This window comes from Pyxicephalus adspersus, chromosome 6, assembly GCF_032062135.1.
Source record: "Pyxicephalus adspersus chromosome 6, UCB_Pads_2.0, whole genome shotgun sequence".
Taxonomy (NCBI): domain Eukaryota; kingdom Metazoa; phylum Chordata; class Amphibia; order Anura; family Pyxicephalidae; genus Pyxicephalus; species Pyxicephalus adspersus.
In genome coordinates this window covers 104708633-104720512 of record NC_092863.1, presented here as the reverse complement: position 1 = coordinate 104720512, position 11880 = coordinate 104708633, and the positions used below count along the sequence as shown (strand labels likewise).

Genomic DNA, 11880 nt, shown 5'->3' with positions numbered 1-11880 from the left:
GAGATCAGAACTCCAAACGACATACAAAGAAAAAGGCACAAGCAGAGTCGGGGTCACAAGCAAAGGTCGGTCCAGGCTGAGTTCAAGCAGATTGTCAGGAACAGGCATAGGTCAGCAACAGAAACACTCAGAATCTCTCCAGCACAGATAAGCCCAGCTAATGCTATAAAAGGCATTGGTGACTGGGAGCAGAGAGGCTTTAAAGTCCCAGCAGCCAACAGCAGTGTAGGACTGAGTCAGGATCTGATCTGCCTTTAGAATCCCCTTCATCTGTGCACAGCCTGACAATGGATGCTGGGGATGCCATAAATCCATCAGGCTGCAAGGTTACAGGCAAGCAGGGGCTGCTGCTATCTAAGTTTACCTGGCTGCTGCAAATGACATCTCCTGATAGAACAAACTGTGTTTTAAATTGCGATGACACACAACATGGAGTCGTCGGCCAGATGAGCATCTCCTAACAGTTGCAAGAGAAGAGCATAAAATCCTAAAAACAATCAGACTTCTTTTTTAAAAAGAGGGTGCCATTTCAAAACCAGGGGCCCCAAATCAGGATTGCTTGTTGGGGATCCCCAAGGGTCACTTCTGGTTATGAGAATTAGGGTGCTCCCAATTGGCTTTTTGCTGTGATGCCCCAAATATATACTTGCTCACTCACAAAACTTTAAGGCTGAGTTCTGTGGTTGTGTTGCCTTTTCCTTGTGCCATACATGATACAAGAAGCTTCTACCTACAACATTGCTGTATAGAATGGGGTAATGGGGGGACAGTTCGGTACCACTTGCTGCCTGGAGTAAAATCTACAGAAGCTGCAGTCCATGTGACTGAGTGATTGGTGCCACCCAAACATAGGTATCCTTTTTCTGCCAATCACAATTTTTCTGTAACAGTGTTATGTAGGAAGAAGTAAATGTAGGTGTAAGCGGGCGACACATGGGGCTAACTCCCTCTAAAACTTCACCACTATGGCACCATCACAATATCAGAAAAACTCTGTCATACCAATCAACCCTGTTACATACAGATGTCCACTTACCTTCCTGGAACCCCAATTTCTCAGGAATGGGGAGATGTTGTGAGATGAACATGAAGTAGTAAAAACATGTGTTCCTTTGGGAAAAGTATCTGCTTACTTCTCTGGGATACCTGAGTTTACACAAGTCATGCTTGAAGATGGCACCATCTTTGTTCAGCCGTCATCTTGGAACACTATCTACGTCCTGGGGACAAATCAAAGATGACACAATTGTGTAACCCCCACTGATTTTACATTCTTGACTGTGTTTACCAATTTCTGATACAGCTAGTGACTTACTATAGTTGCAATGTTCCTGCCAATTATTGGGAGAGGTAATAATGAGAAAATTCTTCTATTTTCATCATCGTCAGCCACAGCCAAAGTCTAAGAAAAGCCACCTACTGGGGCTCAAAAATGATAAAAGTTTTTCTGCAAATTGATGGAATTACTGTGTATTAAGATTCATCAGGTCTCCAACAAATTGCAAAGGTAATGAAAGGTACACTTTATGCTACTCATTTCATCAGTTCCTTAATTCTACTTTACCATTGCAGGAAAAAAAATACATTTTGAAAAAAATAAACACTAACGGTTTTGTTTTGTGCTCCTTTATTGTAACATTTTTGTTAATAATGGATAGACATGGTTTTATTTTAGTGGAAGAAGTGCACTCGTCTGAAGGATCCAATTCTGGGGCTGGAGGCTCCCCATTCGGTGAATCTCCTGTATTCTCCGGGTCTCAGGTAATACTGACGTCCTCTGTAGTTGGGCTCCTCATAGAACATCCAGTAGCCATCTTGGACATGGGCAGAGTGGATGTCATTGTTGCGGAATCTCTCAAAGACATGAGGACAATCCTCAGTGAACTCCATCATCTGACCTTTAAAGTCTTCCCTCTCGTAGATCCTGATCCTGAAGGAACCTTCGTGCTGTCATAGTAAAATAGTCGCAATAGTTAAAAAAAAAAAAAAAATCAGATTTCATTGAGTTTTTTTTCAGTTTTGGACATTGGTATTACCTGGGGGCTCAGACGACAAGACCTGATGGAGTCATTGTAGCCCATCCATTGCTGGAAGTCAGGATACTCTCCTCTATGGAGGAAGTACTGGTGTCCTCTGTAGTTGGGGTGCTCATACAGTATCCAGTTCCCCCTTTCCACACGGATTGAGTTGCAACGTCTGAAAAATGGGGACAGATCGGGACATTCAGAGCTACACTCGTAGGAGCGACCCTGGAAGTTTCTGTCCTCGAAGAAGGTGATCTATGGGGAAAAAAATAGTAATATTTCTAAGATTGCCATCTTAAATTCATATAATATATCCACACCTTATCCTTTATTATAATCTTTTCCTATATTATTGAAAGCAAAAACAATGTTAGTTAAAGCCATGACCTCATGGCTTTCTTATATCACAATATACAGCAACTTTTCTCATTATAATTCTCTCCTTGAGATCCAGTCTGTGGACTATGCCTGTGCTAAGATGGTGCAGTCTATGTCAGTCTGTGAACACCGCCATGAATTGCCTGATCCCAGGATGGTGCAAGTAAACGGTGACCTTGGATGTTTCAAGAACAACCATTGCACCATCCATATGGAAACCAGATAATTACATTGTCAGGGGGAGGGCTGTGATCTCTTTTAATTAAAAAAAAAATAAAATAGATACTCTTTTAAGGGAACCTGTGCTTAGCTACAGGGAAAAGCAACAGGGTCACCTCCCCAGGTCCACATGGGTATAAATTCATTTCCCATTCACCCCTGAAAATATAAATCAGGTGGCAGGTCAACCTGCAAATGTGGAAACAAATCTGAATTCATCTCAGTAATGTGGCTTTAGCATGGTAACTGCCGCAGTTTTTAATAATTAGCACTTCTGAGGCTGTGTAACCTTCGGATCAGCTGTTCCCAATCTTGGTAACCCTTTGAAAGAATGTTCAGGACTTTCGGGAACGAGCATATAAGAAAACTCAAACACAATCAGCCAGGACTGCTATTGGTGGGGCCAAACAGGACAAATTCACAGGGTACCCATGTCATGATAAGTCCTAAAGGGCCCACGGCCACAGATTAAAGGGCCCAGGGCCCCAGAATACAGAATATCAGGGGGTGCATTAAGCTGGGATTCTGTACAACCAAAGTCCACTCTTCATATTTGCCCACTACCCCATTTCTCCCCGGTCTCCATTTTGTTCCTCTGGTCATCCGAATATTATCCCCTTGCATTAGCGATCAGATCTAGGGATACCATCAGAAATTTCTGGGCCCGGTACTAGGTACACTTAGTGCCCACCTCCCCTATGTCTAAAAGTTCCAGCATTGAAAATCTCAAGCTCTTTTGATCAGGGACTGGTACAGAAGTCTCCCCAAGAACCTCATGTCCTCCCTGATGGCAGCGCTGGTCAGTTCAAATGGCTGCTTCTCGTTGCTCCAGGAGTAGAAGGAACCCAAGCAAAGCTCCTGTAGAAAATTGTTTGCTCGTGTCTTACCTTTCCCATGTTTGGATGAATGTTTCCTCTCTCAGGTCACAATCTATGAGCTGCAGTCAGTGGTGCTGCAGCTCTCTCTTATATACATTGAATGTATCGCTGACTTTGTGTTTTCCCCCAGTAAGCACAATGTACAGCTATTTTTCTAGTATTATGTAAAGGTCACATTGTCCTGCATTGTGCACGCTCATTGTTCTTCTTGTACCTGCATTTCAAAGCTTTATCTAAACAACAGAATAGAACAAAAAAAGTTGTTACTGGTGTGTCAGCAGGCAACTTTTTTTTTTCTGGAACCTCAAAGTACTTTTTTTTGCCAGTTAATATGATTGATGGCTTGAAATACCAACACAAACATTAATCTGCAAAATCAAATCTATGGTATAAAAGATAATGTAAAGAGTTCCTTTTTTTTTGTAATTTTACTTCTTCCTAATAAAATCATTTTTAGTCTTTTTAAAGAGATGGATGGATTAGATTTGTGCAGGTAATGCTTTCTAACCACACTAACTGCAGGTAACTGCTGTTACTGGGCAGGCGTTCCAAACAGAATCTTGTTTAAAGCTGTCCATAGTGAACAACTGGGTGCGATAAGAGGTTCACCTGCTTGACGGCCACCCATCAAATTCACCTCCTGCTCATTCATTTTGAACATGCCTGGAGATGGTGGCTCTTGGAAGGCTGTCAGCCCCCCGGGGACAGCTGCCAGGCGGCCTTTGTGAATAAAGCCCAAGCAAGTTCACTGTATATAAATTAGGATAAAATTCATTTTGTATTATAAAAAATAGTTTTTTTAAATAAAATCCTGTTTTACCTTCCACCTTCATTTCCTCAATCTCACTGCTGCTGATTAGTGATGAAGGGCGGATTCTTCATGATCACAGATTCAAAGCAAAGCTTTGACTTTGGAATATATTTTTTAATTTTAATGCACTGCACAGCATTTGAATATTTGCTTGTAAGGGGGCTTTTAAATGAGTCAACTCCATCACTAACATAGCAGGAAGTCATAATGTAGATTGGTCACAGTGTCAGTGTATTTGGTTGCACCAACTTGGATGTGATATCGGCAACCCCTGCGGACATATAACTCAGGTGACCCTCTATAGCAGTGTTTTTGAACCTTTTTAACATGGTAGGAGCCTTGAAATAACTTTTAGGTCTTCAGGGAACCCCTTCTATTATTAATATATCCTCAGATCACAATATATTAGTGTGGTGTTCTGTGGAAAAATGCTTCCTATATGACTAGCCATTGGGAAGAATGTCACCCTTACAGATAGCCACAAATATCATTGGTGTCCGTTACCTGAGAAGCACAAATTGCTAATTTCTCAAGGAATCCCCAGCAGCCTCTCAAGGAACCTCGGTTGATTACACCCAGGACACTAATTGTAAGGAGTTTGTATGTTCCCCATGTGTTTGTGTGGGTTTTTTCCCCATCCCAAAAAAATGGAGTGAGGTTTATTGGCTTCCCCACAAAAAATTGACATTAGACTCTATTAAAGACATATGACTATGGTAGGGACATTAGATTGTGAGGCCCTCTGTGGAACAGCTAGTGACATGACTACGGACATTGTAATATGTTGGCGCTATACAAATAAAAGTGAATAATAATAATGACATAGGTAGCTGCATCAGAAAAAAGATAAATGGCTCAGAAGAGTAAAGGGCTATGACAGGTAGCAAAGAAAGGCCTGAAACGGGGGTGTAAGAATGTCCTTCCCTTCCAGAAAGGGCACCATGGGATGTCAAGTGATGGATGACCCAAAAGAGGGCTTTGGAATTGTTCCTTTTTTATTTGTAATTAGTTACATAATTATTCAGGTTATAACAAGATACAAGTCCACCAAGTTAGACCAATTGGTAAAAAAATAAAATGCTAATTCGTAGGCTGGGTTGGAGCAATTAGAGGGTTTCTGATTTTTTGGAAGGGATGTGATCTCATTAGTTTGCTGTATCTTCTTCTTTTTTATTGTGCAGCCAAAGGGTAATGAAGAACCTTTGACGTATTACCTAACTTCATCAGATACAAATGAGGTCCCTTCTCCTGTGTTATGCAGCATTGCTATAAAATCACAGGATTGTAGGGGCAGAAATACAATTTTAAATGGATAAATGTCCTCATATATGAACTTTCGCTGTGTGGAGTGTTGCTTTAGTTTAGTTATAAGCTTTTTTTTTGTTTTTTTACCCCGTGACCACACTATTGCAAAAACACAATTTTTCAGTATTGCCCGTCGCTAATAAAATCTAATATACAAATCTAAGGGATAACCCCAATCAGGTGAAATATTTTAGTTTTTAGTGGCTGCTCAAAAGTTTAATTACAATCAGATAATTTATATCTTATAGGTGTCACGCACCGAGTGACAGGACCACTAGGGGACGCTATGGCTTGCACGGAGGGGGTGTGAGCCCTGAGAAGGGCCAAGGTGCAGAATCTAAGCAGTAACCAGGTTTTCTCCAGAGCCTCTGATGGTGAGGGTTTTGCCCCGCTGGTTACTGCCAGGTTGCGGTCCTTGAGCACACCGAGGTGGGCAAAACACGGTACCAAATCACAAAGCAGAAATATTGTCAAGAAAGGCCAGGGTCGAGGCAGGCAGCAAGAAGGAGAGATCAGGTCACATGCCAGGGGTCAATAGCCAGAGATCCAGGAGACAGATACCAATGACACAGGGGCCACCGCGGGCACAGGGAGCATAGAAAACACTGGAAGCAACAGGAGGCACAGGTGACTCAGGGATATTCACAGACAGAGAGGAACACTGAAACAGCACAAGGAAGTTGGCTGGGAACCAACAGACTGTACAACAAGGGGTTAACGCAGGTGCTGGACACAGGAAACACTGAATTAATTGCCAGGTGTACAGGAACTAGCTCACAGGACTAAGGGCTCAGCACAATGGAGACATGTTGCACGAACACAGAGTGCAGTCTGTGAGTTAACTAAATAGCCAAGGATGGGTAGGAGGCTTTTTACTGATTAGCCAGTGGATGGGACGGGATTGATAAAGCCTGGAACCAGAGGCCAGCCCAGCCCAGCGTCAGAACTGCCCGCATGCGCAGGAGAGAGGCGTCTGTGCTTTAGTGAGGAAGAGGCAAGAGTGACAGTAGGGATTCAGTAAAGACTTGAAAACTGCTATACCAAATTTGCCCAGCCAGTGCCAAGTCAGATGATGGTGCTGGGTTGTTCCATATAGAAACCTCCACAATGCAGGATAATCCCCAATACAGCTGTGTGAGTGCAGGACAATGGGTCTGCTTTTTTAGCTCTCCAACACTGGAGAAGATAGACTATCATGTGAGAACCTGGATGATCCAGCAAACAAGGAAAGGACCCGGTCCAGGATTGAAAACATTTGCCATTTAAAAACAACTGATTTTTAAGACTTCCTATCTAGGTTTGCTGAATCACCCAGGTTCTTCCATGATAGTCTATTGCAACCGAATATCCAACCACGTGCAGAAAAATTAAGTTTTTTTCCTGATTAGAGATTTATTTTCACACAATTTATTAAGTGAATATTCTAAGCTTTAGTCTTATCACCTCTTTCCTTGCAGCAGTTGGCACAGACATAAACTACTACTAAGACATCATATAGATCAGTGTTTCTCAACCAGGGTTCCTCCAGGGGTTGCTGGGGGTTCCTTGTTCAATTTGTGCTTCTCAGGTCAGTTTAACTGACACCAATGATCTTTTTGGCTGTCTGTAAGGGTGACATTCTTCCCAATGACCAGGAAGCATTTTTCCAATGAACACCACACTATTACATTGTGAGTTGTTGGTACAGTAATCATAGAAGGGATTCCATGAAGACCTGAAAGTTATTTTGAGGAGTCCTTCTATGTTAAAAAAAAGGGTCAGTTGAGAGATAAGTCTGCAGGGTTGCCGATATCCCATCCAAGATGGTGCAACCAAATACACTGACACTATGGCCAATGTAAGAGGAATTCTCTCTACTGACCACCACACTAATGTACTGTGAGCTGTGGATATAGTAAATATAAATAAGGATCCCTAAGATCTGAAAGGTATTATAAGAGTTTCCAAATGCTAAAAATGTAATGAAACACTGTTATAAATGTATTTTAGAGGAAGGGTGCATGATAAAGTCCCTCCCCCCCCCCCCGGCCAATTCTTGGGTTGAACGACACTGGGCTATATTGAAGAGTTACTTTAGAGGACAGCTCCAGATAAGAGATAAATATTACAATTTTAGCTGTTTTTAATTTTACTAAACTAATTTTTTTATGGGATTGGGCATTTTCCTTTAAAAAATTTTCTCACTTCTGACCCCATAAAACCCCCCTCTCAAAGCCTGCAGAACAAAACTAGAGAATGGACCGCCTTTTTATCTAATATGCATTTTCAAAGTAGAGTTTTCTATTTACAATAAACCAATATTTAGAATATTGCATTAGTTGGTCTTGCTACATTGTAATATTGTCATACTAAGAACCAGAGAAGCAAAAGGAGCTAGAGGTCACATGACTATAAAATCGGTTTTGGGCCAGCTGGAAGGTTCACGTTCAGCATTCTGGAACAAGCTGGCATTCTAGTTGGCTAAGTTGGTTGTGATTCATGTGAACAATGCCTTAACCATCTGAAAATGAATGTGTTAGGAGACGCTTATCTGGTCAGCGATCCCACACTGTGCGCCACTGCAGTATCACACCCTCTTTATTCTTTGGGGCGGTGTCATTTGCAGCAGCAAGGAGAACAATGAAGTAGCAGCATCTCCTGGTTCCCTTTAGCCGTGCAGCCTGAGATGTATCTTCTCAGCATCCCCAGCACATATTCTGAGTCTGTACACAGCTAAAGGGCTGTTTATTCGTTAGATTTACTGTTGCTAATTCTGCCTTATCCTGACCCCAAGAACGTATGCTGCTTGAATCGGCCTTGTGCCTGTGATCCTGACTTTGCTTTGCCATTAACCTCGGATAAATCATCTGGTGGATGAAAGACCTCTGCTGGACTCTCCTATATTGCATTATCTGTGGGCCCCTGGTCCTCTGTCAGTCCTTATTCAGATGCCATCCATTGCACAAAAAATTCTGGGGGCAACCGGGTGCTGGGACGGCCCAACTAGCCTCCGAAGAGGGACTGGTGCATTGAGGGGCTGGTGTCTGCATAAGGGAAAAACCCAATATTTCCAAGAGTTGCTAGGAGTACTGAATGCTTTACATTACCCGAACATTTTGAGCACTTGGATTTACACCACTGGGAGTTTATAGGTTCCTTTTCATATAATACCCAACATCTTAGGGACAGTGTTATGATGCCCATTATGTATGCTATTGGTGGACGCACATTGCAACAAAAATAATTGTAGCCTGGAGAACTTTTTGGAATTGTATTGTTGCATATAAAGTTGGCTGACGTTTTTGTTTGCTACTGCTTTCCAGTTCACAGACCCGAACCCGAACACCTGGTAACAACTTTATGGTTTACATGTAGAAAAAGCATTCCGAGCCATGTAGCACTCCTTCATCAGGTAACACTGAGAAATGAGAAATATATTTTAAGAAATAAAAGTAATTTATACTAATTTATAAAAATAAAATAGCTGGCTACGTGAAATGCCATTTCTGCTGATGGCGGTATTATAATTCATGGGTCATTCTTTATGTCTTTGTTTTATACAATACGCTATATTCTGCTGATGTTTGGAAAAAAAAAATCACAAAAACTATTTTTTTATCCAAAACTTTGTATAATTTGTACCATTGACTATTATATTGACATCTACATTACCATTACATTCACATTAAGGGAAATAAAACCATTTGTTGTGTAATTAAATTAAACCGGCTTGTTTCTGCATCCGATACATTGTTATAAGTCTGATACTAACTGAGACAATCCTCAGTGAACTCCATCATCTGACCTTGGAAGTCTTCTGTCTCCTAGATCCTGATTCTGAATGAACCTTAATGTCAACCTAATGTTCCTATGTATACCCCCTAAAAACAAGGATTGCCTTTATTTACTTTGCCACTTTAATTTGTGAAATGTGTCAACAAACAGATGAGACTGGAATGTACGCTGTGCACGTTTGAGCTTTCTTGGCATTATCAATGTCTTTTAAGTATCTAAATGAATTATGTTTTTATGGCATTTGTATCATGAATGCATATTGACTATAGGTGCCTCCAGAGATATACCAAGAGATATTTCTGTAAATGAAAGCTAATACTTCGTAGGGTACAGAAATTGTTAAAGTCCTTATCTATTTTTTTGAGTTAATTGTAAAGCCTTTAAACATAGCAATGTCACCAAAATCACAGGTGAAATTAGCAAATATGGCTGCCTAATGCAGAAAGATGTCAGAGGAGAGCGGGGCTATTACGAGTCACCTCCCCCTAGCAGGAGACAGGGGGTTGCCTGAGATGCGGAATCTGCAGAACTCCTGGTCTTCACCAGCGCACCCCGCAAGGAGTGATTGGCCGGTGTTCCAAGTGGACACTGGACTAATTTGCAGCAAGGGGGTTACCTAGTTGCGGCCCTCAGGCTCTCCCCGCCAGGGAGTAACAGGAATCAGATGACTTCAGTGTAGGAAAGACTGTCAGCAAGTCAAGGTGAGGTAGTTGAAAAGGCCTAGGTCAGGCCAGGGTAGGCAGACAAGGTGAGGTGAGGTAACGGGCTGGGGTAAGGGTGAGCAGACAAGGCGAGATCAGATATATGGCCGAGTTCCGGATAGGCAGATAAGGCGAGGTCAAATAACGGGCCAAGGTCAAGGTAGGCAGACAAGGCGAGGTTGAGTAACGGGCTGAAGCAAGGGTAGGCAGACAAAACCAGGTCCGGTAGCGTTTCTAGGACTGGTTAGGCAGACAAATGGAGGTTAGGTGTTGGGTCAAGGTCAGGGTAAGCAGACAAGGTGAGGTCAGGTAACAGGCTGAGGTCGGGGCAGTCAGCAGTCAAAGTCAAGTAACAAGCAGAGGTCAGGGTGAGTAGCAGACAAGGTGAGGTCAGGCATCGAGCCGAGATCAGGATAGGCAGACAAGTCGAGGTCAGATAACAGGCTGAGGTCAGAGTAAGCAGACAAGGTAGGGTCAGATAACGGGCCGAGGTCAGGGTAGTCAGACAAGGTAGGGTCAGATAATGGGCCGAGGTCAGGGTAGTCAGACAAGAAGGGTCAGATAATGGGCCGAAGTCAGGGTAGGCAGACAAGGCGAGGTCGGACAACGGACTGAGGTCAGAGTAGGCAGACAAGGCAAGGTTGGGTAACGGGCCGAAACCAGGGTAGGCAGACAAGGTGAGGTCAGGTAACATTTCTAGGTCTGGTAAGGCAGACAAGTGGAGGATAGGTATTAGGTGTTGGGTATTGAGCCTAGAATTGGGGAGGTTTAAATAAGGTAGGACAGGATTTAACTCAGGAAACATCATCTGATCATTGGCTGCAACACTCTAGAATCTTTTCAGCTGTGCACAGCCCCAGTTTATGTGCAGGGGATGCAGGGGACAGTGAAAACTTCACGGATGAAGAGAGGCAGGTGATGCTGCAGGTTGCTGAACATATGATCTGTGGACTGATAGAGGAGTGATAACAAGGACATGGCATTGCAGTGGGAACAATGAGTTTGGGGGGAGTGAAAAATCTCACCCAGAGGTAAGTGTATCATAGTGTGCCATTATTTTGTACAAACTGACTTATTATGGTAAATACAGGCATCTTTCCAAAAACTACATTTTACTTTGCCAGTTTGGAATCACCAATGTGTGTGTGTAAGCCTCCGTTTGTGCTCTTGGTTAATTAACAACAGGCATTTTAAGGTAAAGCGGGTGAACTGGAAGATATAACTTAGCCTTTAACTCTGCCATTTGACTGAACATAATTTAAAGCAAATTTACAGCAAGGGGTTCTTAATTTTTTTCATCCAGGGGCCCAGATATCAAGCTTTTGGCCATAATGATCAGCATGTTGGCAAGTTCAAAAAAAAAAAAAAAAAGTTGTATAAAACATTGTGGACTCTGCAAGACAAAAGCAATACATTATTCTTTCATTTTTATTTTTAACCTTTTAGCTAATGCCAGAGTGTGTTTACCTCCCAACTCTGCCTCACATACATCTGACTTCTCCACTATGTGCCGTGTATACACCTTACCTCTGCACTTTGTATCTTACATATACCTAAACCCTTCATTATGTATCTCACATTCACCTGACCCCTTCGTTATGTATCTCATATACATCAGACTCCTCCACTAAGTGCCGTGTATACACCTTACCTCTGCACTTTGTATCTTACATACACCTAACCCCTTCATTATGTATCTCATATACATCTGACTTTTCCACTATGTGTCTTACATACATCAGACTCTTTCACTATGTATCCCAAATACACTTGACCCCTTTAATAAGTAC

The 11880-nt window shown here is 42.3% G+C and overlaps 1 protein-coding gene across 1 annotated transcript; it reads right to left on the bottom strand.

Moving 5' to 3' along the window:
• Nucleotides 1-1609: 1609 nt before the first annotated feature.
• Nucleotides 1610-3634, bottom strand: LOC140332328 (gamma-crystallin-3-like). The gene is made up of 3 exons (XM_072413590.1): nt 3509-3634; nt 2037-2279; nt 1610-1947 (listed from the first exon to the last, which is right to left on the bottom strand). Exons 1-3 carry the CDS (start codon nt 3515-3517, stop codon nt 1672-1674), a joined length of 528 nt encoding a protein of 175 aa, XP_072269691.1. The 5' UTR covers nt 3518-3634; the 3' UTR covers nt 1610-1671.
• Nucleotides 3635-11880: the final 8246 nt, after the last annotated feature.